This window comes from Delphinus delphis, chromosome 17 (assembly GCF_949987515.2).
Source record: "Delphinus delphis chromosome 17, mDelDel1.2, whole genome shotgun sequence".
NCBI classification, from domain to species: Eukaryota; Metazoa; Chordata; class Mammalia; order Artiodactyla; family Delphinidae; genus Delphinus; species Delphinus delphis.
In genome coordinates this window covers 78,936,980-78,951,176 of record NC_082699.1, presented here as the reverse complement: position 1 = coordinate 78,951,176, position 14,197 = coordinate 78,936,980, and the positions used below count along the sequence as shown (strand labels likewise).

General features: G+C 60.9%; 1 protein-coding gene across 7 annotated transcripts in view; it reads right to left on the bottom strand.

Moving 5' to 3' along the window:
* Positions 1-14,197, bottom strand: part of ADGRB1 (adhesion G protein-coupled receptor B1) — an 82,768-nt gene that overhangs the window by 34,970 nt on the left and 33,601 nt on the right. For all 7 annotated transcript variants that reach the window (XM_059995258.1, XM_059995259.1, XM_059995260.1 and 4 more), the window contains 3 exons: positions 14,111-14,186; positions 13,904-14,006; positions 12,979-13,022 (listed from right to left, as the gene is read on the bottom strand). In XM_059995258.1, the coding sequence (XP_059851241.1) occupies positions 12,979-13,022; positions 13,904-14,006; positions 14,111-14,186 (223 nt within the window). The remainder of the gene's footprint in view (positions 1-12,978; positions 13,023-13,903; positions 14,007-14,110; positions 14,187-14,197) is intronic.

Sequence of the window (14,197 nt, the reverse complement as noted above, 5' to 3'; positions counted from 1 at the left end):
GCGCCAGCCCAGAGGAACCACCGGTGACTCAGAACGCAGGCGCCCTCTCCTGCCTCCAGGCCTTGATCTTGACCAGTCCCTCTGACCACACACCCGCCTGCCCCCTGGCTGACTCAGCCTCGTCCTTCGGGGCTCCCCCGGGGCATTGCCATCTCCAGGAAGTCTCCTCAACCTCCTGCTCTGTGCCCAACCCCCTGAGCTGAGACCTGAGTTTCCTCTGCCGCCCCCGACCCCTTGGACGCCTTGGGGTCAGTCCTGAATACACGGTGCATCCTCCCTCCACCACCACGCCACCCTCACCCACCCACCTCGCTCCCTGGGCAGCCAGAGTGGGCACAGCTCACCCCAAGGTGAGCTGGTCACTGGCCTGTGAGAACCCCCAGGGCAAGCCCAGGTCAGCTCCATCCCCTCTTGGCTCAGGGCCCGGGGGCAATGCCTGTGGCCCTGGGGACGCTGGGGGATGGATATCCACCTGCCCTGGGTCTTGCTGAGTGCATCGCCAGGTGAGACCCATGCCCCCGCAGGCCTGCGTCCCTGCGCATGTGGGGCTGGCTCTCGCGGCGCTGATAGTGTCTCAGGCTGGCTCAGCATCTGTGGCGCTGTGACCAGGGCCTCCAGGGCTTCTCACGTTCCCCACGATGCCAATCTCCTGGCTCCCACCTGGCACCAGCCACGCTCTGAGTCAGGGCTTCCGGCCGCAGGCCTGCCCCCAGGCTAGCAACCTGGCCATCCTCAGGGCTCAGCGGCTCTTCGCCTGGCCCACCCCACCCACCTGGGCAAGGCCCCTGGGGCCCCTGAGCTCCCCAGCCTCGCAAGGAAGTCATCTGGCCTGGGAGGGCCAGGGTCCCGCTAAACCCCAGCCTACCTGCCACCTCCTCCCATCTCAGAGCCCGGCACCCCAGGAACCCTCCCTGAGCCCTCTGCCCCTCACTCAGACCTTCGCCTGGTGCACCTCTGGCCCAGCTCTGTCCAGCCTGTCACCTACCCCTACCAGCTGAGGGGCCAGCGCCTCGACACCCCACCCCCTCACGCTCCAGCCGCTGGTGCAGCTGGGGCTCAGGCTGGTCCATCACTCACTCATTCAGCAAGCGCGTCCCTCGCCCGCCTGCTCAGGCCCTGTGCTGGGCACTGGGCACCTCCACAGGCACTTCCCTGGCTCCAGGAGACCCCAAACCTCACCACCCTCAGCTGGCCCAGCTTTGCCTCCTCCAAGACACCCTCCCAGACTGCGTGGCCTCGCGAGCACTCCCCTCTACCCTCCACCCCGCCCTCTCATCTCCTCGGGCTGGCGTCTGACCCTGTCTGCTGCAGTCTACCTCCAAAACTGTGCCATGGGAGCGTCCTGGTTCCCATGGGGGGGCTTCAAATCCCCCAAAGAGCTGAGACCACCACCACCTTAACTGTCACCACAACCTCCACCCTCATGGCTCTCACTGAAACTACCACCAACATCAATAACATCACCATCACCATCACCACCACCATCAACATCAATACCAGCACCACGTACCAGAGAAACGCAAATCGAAACTACAGTGAGGTATCACCTCACACCAGTCCGAATGGCCACCATCAAAAAATCCACAAACAATGCTGGAGAGGGTGTGGAGAAAAGGGAACCCTCTTGCACTGCTGGTGGGATTGTGAATTGATACAGTCACTGTGGAGAACAGTATGGAGGTTCCTTAAAAAACTAAAAATAGAGTTACCATATGACCCAGCAATCCCACTACTGGGCATATACCCTGAGAAAATCATAATTCAAAAAGAGTCATGCACCCTAATATTCACTGCAGCACGATTTACAATAGCCAGGACATGGAAGCAACCTAAATGTCCATTGACAGATGAATGGATAAAGAAGATGTGGCACATGTATACAATGGAATATTACTCAGCCATAGAAAGGAACAAAATAGGGCCATTTGCATGGGCTTCCCTGGTGGCGCAGTGGTTGAGAGTCCGCCTGCCGATGCAGGGGACGCGGGTTCGTGTCCCGGTCCGGGAAGATCCCACATGCCGCGGAGCGGCTGGGCCCGTGAGCCATGGCCGCTGAACCTGCGCGTCCGGAGCCTGTGCTCCGCAACGGGAGAGGCCACAACAGTGAGAGGCCCGCGTACCGCAAAAAAAAAAAAAAAAAGAAAGAAAAAAAATAATAAAATAAAATAAATAGGGCCGTTTACAGACATGTGTACGGACCTAGAGACTGTCATACAGAGTGAAGTAAGTCAGAAAGAGAAAAACAAATATCATATAATATTGCTTGTATGTGGAATCTAGGAAATTGGTACAAATGAACTTATTTGCAAAAACAGAAGTAGAGACACAGATGTCCAGAACAAATTTATGGAAACCAAGGGGGAAAGAGGGGGTGGGATGAATTGAGAGATTGGGATTGACATACACACACTACTATGTATAAAATAGATAACTAATGAGAACCTACTGTATAGCACAGGAAACTCTACTCAGTGCTCTGTGGTGACCTAAATGGGAAGGAAATCCAAAAAAGAGGGGATATATGTATACGTGTAACTGATTCACTTTGCTGCACAGCAGAAACTAACACAACAGTATAAGCAGCTATACTCCAATAAAAATTAATAAAAAAATACAATTACTACATTGAAAAAGAAACAGCATTACATTATCAACAGCCCCACCACCAGCATCAAGAATGACACAATAATACCACCACCATCCACATCATCAGACCATCATTACCACTGCGTCACCACCATTGCCACTACCAACACCACCAATATCATCAATACCACCACCACTTCCACTCCATCGCCACCATCCCCACTACCAACACCACCACCATCACCACCACCAACACCATCAGCACCACCATTACCACCATGTCACCACCATCAGCAACATCATTAACACCGCCACCACCACCAACAGCACAATCATTACTACCACCACCACCACCACCAATGTCATCAGTACTGTCATTACCACACATCACTGCCATCGCCACTCCCAACACGATCAACTTCAACACCACTATTATATTATCAACAGCACCACCATCGTCAGCATCAAGAACGACACAGTCATACTACGACCATCACCATCATCACCATCACCATCATCACCATCACCACCATCATCACTAAGACAGTCATTACTCCCACCATCACCATCATCACCATCACCAACATCACCACAGTCATTACTCCCACCATCACCATCATCACCATTACCATCACCACCACCATCACTACAGTCATTACTCCCACCATCACCATCATCACCATCACCATCACCACCACCACCATCACTACAGTCATTACTCCCACCATCACCATCACCACCACCACCAACATCACCACAGTCATTACTCCCACCATCACCATCACCATCACCATCAATATCATCATAAGTACCGCTACCATTTCCACTCCATCTCCACTATCCCCACTACCAGCAACACCATCACCACCACCACCACCACCATTATGTTATCAATAGCATCATCATTACTACCACCCTCACCATCATCTCCACTACCAACGCTAACAGCAGCAACAATAACACAACCATTATTACCACCATTGCCACCACCACCACCAATCACACCATCAGCAGCGACACTACCATTGCACCAACATTATCATCACCACCACCGTCACCATCTTCACTACCATCAACAACACACCATTTCCAATGCCGTCACTCTCACCACCAATACTACCACCACCAACAGCACAATCATCACTGCCATGTCACCACCATTTCTCCATCTTTTTGGTCACCACAATTACATGATCACCATGGTCACCAGCCTCACCTCCGCTGTTAGCAATACTACTCTGACTGCCATCACCTCTGAACCGGCACCATGTCTGTGGACCAACACTAGGGTGATGGTAACTCCCATCACCAACACTCAACCCGCCACGTCCAGGGCACCGTGTAGGCGGGACCCGTCTTGCAGGAGGCCTCACCACCAGCCCCATCAACCATGATGGGCTGAACCCAGGCAACCACGCCATTGCCATTATCCATCCCACCCGTGTCCACACCCCACCCTCCAGGCATCTCCTAGCTCACCTGCCCCCCAGGATGAACCTCAAGTTTGTTTCATCATCCCCCCTTTCCAGGTGCCTCTGCACCAAGGCCAAGACACCCACGGTCACCCTGCCCTCTCTGCCAAGTTTTCCTGTGTCTACCCCACATCTTGCCCTCCCGCATCCCTAGTCAGCTCCCTGCAGAGATGAGGACATTAGTCCCTGCCCTCCCAATACCACACCAGCAAACCACTGAGCCGCCTGGCAAGCTGGTTTTTTTTTTTTTTTTTTTTGCGGTACGCGGGCCTCTCACTGCTGTGGCCTCTCCCTGTTGTGGAGCACAGGCTCCAGACGCGCAGGCTCAGCGGCCATGGCTCACGGGCCCAGCCGCTCCACGGCATGTGGGATCCTCCCGGACTGGGGCACGAACTCGTGTCCCCTGCATCGGCAGGTGGACTCTCAACCACTGCGCCACCAGGGAAGCCCCAAGCTGGGGTTTTGATTAAGACTTTCCTGCCTCAGGAAACTAGCAACTGCACACCCCGAGCAGAGGGGAGAAAGTGTCTCGAGGGAGGAGGGTCACCGTGCGCCCTCCAGGCCCGCCCCAGTGGCAGGGACCCTGCAGTCCCCCAGCCCTGTCCTCACCAGGCCTCTTCAAGATCACTGGGGCCATCCGGGTTCAGGGCTTTGCAGGGTCAGGACCCGCAAAGGGCTGTGGGACCCGCGCAAGCCTCCCGAGCACTCTGAACCTCAGGCCTCTTGCGTGAGGTCTGGGGCCTGGTCTGAACTTGGAGTGAACTTTTGGCAGAAGGACCAGGCCCGTAGCAGGTGCCCAGGAAGTGTCACTCTGTCCTTCCAAAACCCAGTCCCATTCTGCCTGTGCTTGATTACCTCAAGGCCAGAGAGCTCACCCCTCTCTGCTCCTAAAAAGAGGAGCTGGCGGAGGCCCCCAGGCCCCCTCTCACTGGACCACTTGTACCCCAGCACCCCAAATGCTCTGCCTCGGTGCCTTTGCACATACTGCGCCTTGGGCATGGGGGCCCTCTACTACCCTCCTGCCCCGGGACTCCAGCTCACCCTTCACCATCAGCCCAAGCTCCCCCTCCCCAGGAAGCCCATTCCTAGAGGTGGCCCCTTATTCCCAGCACGTGGGGCAGCCGTGCCCCTCCCCCCCGCCCCCGAGGGCACGTGCTTTGCCTGAGTGGCTCACTGCTGTCCCCCCGCAGGCTTCTTGGAACGGGGCTTGGGGGGGGGGCGGTAACGACAGCGTCTACTTGCTGAGCATTTCCTGGTCCAGCTCCTTAACACAACAGCTCATCAAGGAATCGCAGCCGCCCCTTGGACAGATGCAGAAACTGAGGCTCAAGGAGGCTAAAGGGCTCGCCCACAGTCACCCGTCAGTGAGAACAGGGCCAGGACTGGCGTCCAGGCTGGAGGTTAGAGCTCTGCCCCGCACCTCCCATCTGACACAACCGCGCAAGGAGCGGATGGAACGACCCTGGGACACTGTGGGAAGAGCAGGGGCCAAGGCCTGGCAGCCCGGGTGTGCGGGGGACTCCGGGAGGATGCGAGGCAGACGGGGGCCCTGCGGGAGGTGGCAGGGTCTGGGCAGGGGCAGCCCCCGCACTGACCCCTCCTCCTGGGAGGACGAAGGGGGCCCAAGTGCTGGGCGTGGGTGAGTGCTCAACCGAGGGCTGACTATGAAGACACGGAGCTCGGGAACATCGAAAACAGAAGGACAGACAGACAGATGAAATCCCTGCCAGGAGCAGCCTCAAGTACCTCTGTCTCCAGCCAGGCCTGGTCCTTCCCGGAGAGGCCCCTGCTCTGTCCTCACCTGCGCCCTCCCTGCACCAAGTGGCCCAACAGGCAGCTGTCCCCCTCCCCCTAGGCGGCCCCTCTTGGAGCCCCCAGGTCTCAGTGGAGGAGGGAACTGAGCAACCTCCCCACTTCCTGGCACTGCCCCGTGCGCTCAGGGCCCGGCACTGACCTCCCTGTGGGCGCCCCCTCCTCCCTGAGGGCAACGCCAGGCTCTCCTCCTTGTCTCCCCAGCGCCGCCATCACCAGTGCGGGCACAGGAGGCAAGGAGGAGGCGAGGCTTTGAAGGGGCCCCGCCCAGCCCCAGGCCCCGGCGGTGCCACACTCCGCTGACCCCTCGGCCACTTGACCAGGGAAGACAACGTGGTTGACTCAACCTGCCCCCACCCACAGCTGCCCGGGGCACCCTGGCACCCTCCCAACCCCAAGCCACCCAGCACTGCCCGGCGTGGCCCCTGCTCCCATCCAGCAGCCCCGGGGAGCTCAGGGCTGGCCACATCCTGTGCCTCCCCTGACCCATCAGCCCTGGCGCCTCACCCTCGAGTCTCCATGGACACCACACTCATAGGGGCGCACACCCACACCACTGACACAGGGGCACCCAGACACACGGGGCCCCGCATTGGTGGGAAAGCACAGGGATGGGACGCAGCTGGACACGCCTAGCAGGAGACTCGTGGGCTCTGACTCCGCCCCGGAAAGCCCCCCACACTCAGGATTCCCCCGCCCCCGAACCTCGAGCACACGTCTGTGATGCTCCCAGCCTTCTCCTGGCACCGGACCCTGCCCCCCTCCCCAGACGCGCCTCACCAGGGCGCCACTGGCCCAGCAGTGCTCTTTCCAGCAGGAAGAAGAAGAGGGCGAGGGCAGGGGCCGTTAGAATGAGCCCTCCCGAGGGCTTCCTGTGCGCCCGCTGGGCGGAGGTGGCCGGCTGCATGAGGAGACCCAGGCCCTGCGCGCGGCGGGCCTCACACTCTGCGGATACACGGAGTTGCTGCAAATGGGGGTCAGAGCTGGGAGGAAGGGGACAGGGCTGGGGATGCAGAAAAACAGGCAGAAAGGCCTCCAGGAGCAGGTGGCTTTTGAGGCTGGAGAAGAGCGCACGGGGACCACGGACAAAGGCGCCAAGTGTTCCAGCGGCACCAAAGCGGGGAGTGGCGAGGGGGCCCGTGGGGCGGCCGGCGGTGGCTGCGGAGCTGGGCTGCCAGCAAGGCAGTGGGGACGCTCACTGCCCCAGGTTCAGAGCACAGCTGCTGTCCCTGGGCCGTGACCTCATGGCTGTCTGTCCCTTCCAGCTCCCAAACCCGGCAGGGAACACGCAGGCCCGGGGCTCAGACGCCCCTCGAAGAGAGGGCAGGCCCACCGTGGGCCTCTGCCAGCCTCCCTGCTCCCCAAGGACGAAGTAGGGGGCGGCTCAGAGAAGGGACAGGCACTGGGGAAGGGGCTGGGCTGAGTCCAGAGCAGAGGCTAGGACGGGTGGGTGGTCTCGCCTCTGGGAGCAGCTCTGCACCCCTCCCCCAGCCCCAGCCCCCATCCAGGTGGGGGGAGCAGAGCACATCCCCCCACCTCCCTCCCGTGCTCACTGGTGACGTGGATCCCGAGGCCCTACCCAGGCCACCAGGGAGGCCTTCTGTGTCGAGCCGTCTCCTACCCCATCCCCCTCTGTGTCCCCCTCTGCCGGCCTCCTCTGCCCCCATCAGGAACCAGCCGGCGTGGGAGAAATTGGGCTGGGAACCGGCTGCTGACAGCGACCTGGGGACCCTGCCAAGACTCCCTTCCGCTTGCCCCCCTCGTCCTGGCCCCTCACCGCCCTCTCCAAGGAAACCAAGGATGGGGGAGGGGCACGGTTCTTAAAGGGACCAGGACACGTACTTGGGCAAGGACCCCGGGGAGGGGGCTGGGCCTGGGTCCTCAGCGTCCCCCAGGACAGCTGCACCCAGCAGGGCTGGGGGTCGGCACGGGCAGGGAGAGGGCGACCCTGGGCTTGTCACTCTGAGCCCCGGTCCTCAGCCGGACAGAAAGCTTGTGTGAGTAAATGAGAGGGTTCCGAAGGTGCCTGGAGTGGGCTCAGGTTTCGGGAAAGGACCCCACAGACTCTGCGGGAACATCATGCCCTCCACCAGCCTGTCCCAGCGTCTGCTCTGCCGGCTCAAGTTACAGAGTAAGGGTGCCAAGCGCCCCACCCGACTGAAGAGGCTGTTGCAGGACTTCTCAGAGCCTTCATAGCTGACTTGAGTGTGGGCCCGGGAGCCCAAGACACAGTGGGCATAGGACCCTGCCCTCCCTGGAGCCCACGCGGGACTGGTATCGGGCGAAACACCTCCCGAAAGAAACGCTGGCGTAGCAGGACGAGCACCGTGGAGCGCGTGTGGCCCAGGCCTGGCCTGTCCTGACGTCCCCACACCGGGCCTCAACTACACCATTTTCAAGCGAGGGCAGAGCAAATGATTTGAGGATCTTGCCAGCTCTGACTTTTATGCTCTATGTAACACTTGGCTGTTTTTAAAAAGGAAACTGCAAAACATTTGCAGCTTCTACCAGTGAGAGATCCAGGGAGCTGTCCTTTCAGAACCACAGAACTTAACTCCAAGGATGTGCTCCTGCCCTTCATCAACCCCCGTCACCACCAGCCCATCCTCCCTGCACCCATCCTCCATCCACCCACCCATCCACCCTCCATCCATCCATCCACCTACCGACGCCCCCATCCTCCACCCCCCCATCCACCCCTCCATCCCCCTAAACATTTGAGAATTCTGCAAAGTCCCCCTTTCCCTCCTTAACAGCCCTGCTCCCAAGGCCCTCATTGCCACTGGTCAGGCTGGCGTAGGGGTGTGGGGGTGGGGAGGGGTGGCCTTGAGCCTCGCTGTGAGCAGTCGCCTCGGCTGTAAATGTTGTCTGTGTGTGTGTACAGCTGGGGGCGAGGTAGGAGGGGGTCTGCCCTGTGGGTGGAAGCCTCTGACTCAGACTTTCCAAGACGACTGTGTCACATGCTGGACTGTTACGTGTGGCTGGAAGAGGAGGCAGCCCTCCACGCACATGACACGTGAATGACTACACGTGAACATGCGTGATGACTCCAGATGAGACACAGGGTAGGGCTCAGCGTGGGACCAGGGTCAGGGATCAGAGTGTGACCAGGATCAGGGCTCAGCGTGGGACCAGGGTCAGGGATCAGAGTGTGACCAAGATCAGGGCTCAGTGTGGGACCAGGGGTCAGGGCTCAGTGTGGGACCAGGCTCAGGGCTGAGAGTGTGACCAGGGTCAGGGCTGAGTGTGACCAGGGCCAGGGCTCACAGTGGGACCAGAGCCAGGGCTCATAGTGGGACCAGGCTCAGGGCTCAGAGTGTGACCAGGGTCAGGGCTCAGCGTGTGACCAGGATCAGGGCTGAGAGTGTGACCAGGGCCAGGGCTCAGCGTGGAACCAGGGTCAGGGCTCAGAGTGTGACCAGGGCCAGGGCTCAGAGTGTGACCAGGGCCAGGGCTCAGAGTGTGACCAGGCTCAGGGCTCAGCGTGGGACCAGGTTCAGGGCTCAGAGTGTGACCAGGGTCAGGGCTGAGAGTGTGACCAGGGTCAGGGCTGAGAGTGTGACCAGGCTCAGGGCTCAGCGTGGGACCAGGGTCAGGGCTCAGCGTGTGACCAGGGCCAGGGCTCAGTGTGACCAGGGTCAGGGCTCAGAGTGTGACCAGGTTCAGGGCTCAGAGTGTGACCAGGGTCAGGGCTCAGCGTGTGACCAGGGCCAGGGCTCAGTGTGACCAGGATCAGGGCTCAGCGTGGGACCAGGACAAGGGCTCAGCCTGGGATTGGGAAACTAGGCTCCTTCAGTGACTGGGGCCCAGTCATGGGTCAGAGATCACTACTTCTCAGCTGATGGTCACTGACGGCTCTCACCCCCCACTGGCACGCCCCCCACACACAGAATTCTGCAGACACGTGAGACCCTTTCTCATCCAAACACACACAAACACAAGCCCATACCAGCACAGACCTGATCCCTGGGCACACTGGTGGAAACAGACCTGGGGCCCTGTCCCTGGTCCCCATTTCAGGTCACCTGGGAAACCCTTGGCTCCTTTGAGCCCATTTATGTGAGAAGGGGCCCCGCCCTGCGGTGGAAGGAGGTGCTGTTCCGCACAGAGCAGGGGGGAGGGCGGGGGAGGGGACAGGGCCAGCCCCCCTCTCCCGTGGCCCCCCTCCCCCACTGTCAGCCTCTGGGTCCCAGGCTGTCCAGTCTGCATCAGATGCCTCGTCCCCACTCTGAGCTGGACCACAGTCCTTCTGGAGCCTCAGATTCCCCAGCGGTAACAGGAACAGTCAGCAGGGCTCCCAGGGCTGCACCCAGAACTGAACAGGGAGCTTGTGGGCAAAATGCACTTCAGGGGGCTTCAAACACAGCACAGCTGTTGTCACCTTCCCACTGTCCTCGGGGCCCTGGAGCGAGGTGCAGAGAGCTTAACAATCCCATCTATCCAGAGGTGACCAGCGGTGAGCAAAGCAGGCCTGGGGCAGTGGGTGGGCTCCCCACACTTGAGGGAGGAAGGGCAAGTGGAGGCCACGGCCAGGGGTGAGCACCCCACGGACCTGGCCGCTGTCCTTTCCCCCACTCTGCTCTCACACGCAAGCAGGCAGACTCCGCCATGGGGATGGAAGGCTGAGGCTTCTGGAGGGTGGAATCTGCCCCAGACTATGCAGCCCCAAAGGACAGTGAACTTGACACTGGGCTGGCCAGACCTCTCACGACCTGCTGCCCTGGGAGAGCAAAGGGGACGGGTCCACCTCTCTGGAAAGCAACTTACTACCAAGACCTTGAAATGGTCTGGGGGACTCAAAGCCAAGGAAAAAACCAGAAATGTGAGCAGCGCTGTCCAAGCGAGGATGCTGGGCCGCTGGGTGAACCGGGCACTGCCGGGGAGCTGCAGGCAGCCTTTGAACAGCCTGTTGGGAGGGTTTCTGGGCTGTGGGGAGGGGCTTGTGCTGACATCAGGGATGCAGCCGCTGCACAACCTCCCACGATGGCCAGGGGGTCCAGCCTGGGTACTGTGAGAACGTGGGCCCTCTTTCTTGTTTTTTCTTTTTTCACCCTTTTCTGATACCCCATCTTGTACAAAGAGTTTATGCCGCTTGCGAAATCCAGAGAAAAACAGTCGACGACAACAAAAGCCAGAGGGCCAGTTTCCCAGGGTTCCAGGGTCCGCCCCAGCTCTCCCCCAGCCCAGCTCCCGGCCCCAGATCCTGTCCTCACACCCTCAGAGCCAGAGTGGGAAAGGGCAGTGCAGTCTGCCCTATGGCCTGCACACTCCCTGCACACACGGGGCCTTTGCACTGCCTGTTCCTTCTGCCAAAATGCTTGTCCCCAGACACCCATGTGTACAGTGCTGTGTCAGGCCTCTGCTCAAACACCACCCTAGAGAGGTTTCCGTGAACCTGCTCTGAAAGGCACCTCACCCCACCTGCCACTAGATCTACTGCCTCCACTTCTTGGCACGTGGCACGCCCTGACAGTTTCACAGGGATCTATACGTTCCTAATTTCCTGTTCCTACTCATCAGGCACAGGAGGAGGCTGAGGGCCAGGACCTTGTAGAGGAGTGCCTTCTCAGTGGTCAGTAATCACTGGGGGATAGGTGGGTGGGTGGGTGGGTAGATGGGTAGATTGGTGGGTGGGTGGGTGGATGGATGGATGGATGGGGGGGTGGATGGGTGGGTGGATGGGGGGGTGGATGGGTGGATAGATGGATGGGTGGATGGATGGGGGGGTGGATGGATGGGTGGATGGATGGGGGGGTGGATGGGTGGATGAGTGAGTGGGTGGGTGGATGGATGGGGGGGTGGATGGGTGGATGGATGGGGGTTGGATGGGTGGATGGATGGGGGGGTGGATGGGTGGATGGATGGGGGGTGGATGGGTGGATGAGTGAGTGGATAGGTAGATACGTGGGTGGGAGGATAGGTAAGTGGGTAGATAGACGGATAGAAGGGTGGGTGGGTGGATGGATAGATGAATGGGGGATGGGTGGATGGATGGGTGGGTGGAGGATGGATGGATACATGATGATCACATCCCTCCCCAACAGTTCCCATAGTTCCTGACACACTGCCCCTACAAACTGGCCCCATGGCCCTTGCAGCCTCCCTGCAGCCCTGCACCTCTCTAACTGCCTGTTCTTCCTGGCCACGCCCCATGTTCCCCCTGTACCTTCCGACCTCCACACTTCTGCTCAAACTGTGCTTCTGCCCGAGACCCCTCCCTCACGTTCTTTTCAGGGAAAAGGTGTCCTCCTTGAGTGTCAGCCACTCCGGGAGCCCCCCCTGACCTCCTGGGACGCACCTCCGTCACTGCACTGCCCATAGTACGAGGGACTCGCCGCATGTACCCCCTGGCCCGGGTGCTGGCCTGGGGACTGGCGGTGCCAGGGCTGAGGGAGGCGGGTGGTAACAATGACACGCAGCTCTCTGACTACCCCTTGGGGGGAAGGCCCAGCCCTCCCCAGGCCCACCTGGCCCATCAGGAGCCTGACGTTAAGCTCTCTCCTGCCTGGTCTCCCCAGATTCTGACCCTCCTCCCCTCTGAGGGCCGCCCCCACCTTAGGGCCTTTGCAAACTCTTCCCTGTGAGTACACGAGACCCCACCCACCTTTCCCTTTGCCTCCTTGTGTCTGGGAGGACACCCTGCGCTGGGTGCCCACACGGCCCCGTGACCCGAATCACAGCCCGGCCAGTCCAGACCGATGCCCCGCACCCACCTGTGCTCTCCGCACCGCGCGCAGGCCTGCGCCACGTGCCGCACAGGAAACTGGGCCTGGGACCCCAGAAGCCCCCGCCTCTGCTTCCTCTCTGACCCCTCTGGGTGTCACCCAGCTGCCCCGGTCAGTGGCGGCGCTCCTGGTCCGGGGGACTTCCACACCCCTCGGGACCCCTGACCGTGGACTTCCCTGGGAGGAGTGTGAGGCCGGCTGGGTGGGCCCCCTGCTGCCTCAGAGCCTGAACTAGGCGGGGAGAGACCGTGCTTGACAGACGGGGTCGGGGGGACGGTCGGAAGCCCGGAACCCGAAGCCCGTGTCCCTCCCCTACTGGGTCAGCCTCCTCCCCCATCCGCCCACCAAGTCGGGCCGAGGCCACAAAGCCCAGATGAACTTACACATCCGTCTCATCCCACAGGATACAGGTCTGGTTGGTGGTGCCCTGGAGAGAGGGGAGGGGTCAGGCCACCTGCCGCCCTATGAGCCGCACCCGAGGGTCACTGTGGGGTCCACCCGTGGGCGTGCCAGGCGCCCTCCCTCCGCTGTTCCCCAGAGACAGAGTTTTAGGAGGAGGAACTGAGGCCCAGAGCAGGGAAGGGACTGGCTCAGCCCCTAGCCCTGCTGTGTGGCTTTGGGTATCTTCTGTCCCCTCTCTGAGCAGAGCTGGGCAGCAGCGGCCGAAGCCCCACTCTAGACGCCCCACTGACCAGTCCAGCTGAACGCAAAACGGGCTAACGCAGAAAGCCTGGGGCCGGGGGCACAGGTGGGGCTCAGCAGACACCCCCATCCCGAGGGCTGCGGTGCGGTAACAGCAGGGTTCCCACTTGTAAGGGAGGGAAGCCAAGGCACAGAGAGGCTGAGCAAAGCCCCAAGGCCTCACAGCGGGAAAGGCAGGCCCGGCTCTTCCCACAACCTGGCCCGGCGCTGCCCTGTCCTGGCTGGGTAACCGGGGCGGCTCCCGGCGCTCGGCTGGTCCCAGGGCTTCGTGGCGCCGGCTGCTCTGAGGCCCGAGGGAAAGCCCCAAGGAGCAGGGTGTAGAGGGTCCGTGAGGCCGGGGCAGGTGCGTTTCTCAGCAGAGGACGACTCTCTCTTTCCCGAGGGAACGGCCAGGCCGACGGGGCTGGGTTGAGCTCCCACACGGCCCTGCTGGGTGACCCTGGGCAAGTCCCCGCAGCTCTGCCAGCCTGCATCCCCACCTGTCACTTGGGCGTAAAGGAGCTCTCCCTCAAGGCTGATGCGAGGTGGGGACGTGTGAGCACGCACCACACGTGGGATCAGGCAGAGGGGCACGCGCACGCAGACGTGCACACGGAGGGCACTCACGTTGTACATGTGGGCGAACTCGATCTCCAGGGGTGTGAGCAGGGAGCGGGGAGGGGGCTTCACGGTCACCGAGATGACCTTGGAGTTCAGGACGGTCGTGTTCCTGGGGGAGAGCCGGCGGGCCGTGTCGGGGTCGGGAGCCCTGCGCCCTCACCTCCCCCAGGCCTGGCCTCCCTGACCCCCACCCCGCGTGCCCGCGGTGCCCACCTCTGCAGCGCCAGGAAGCTGCCCAGGTTTCTGTAGAGCACGGTGCCCACCACGAACACGGACGAGTCATCAGCCTCTGGAAGAGAG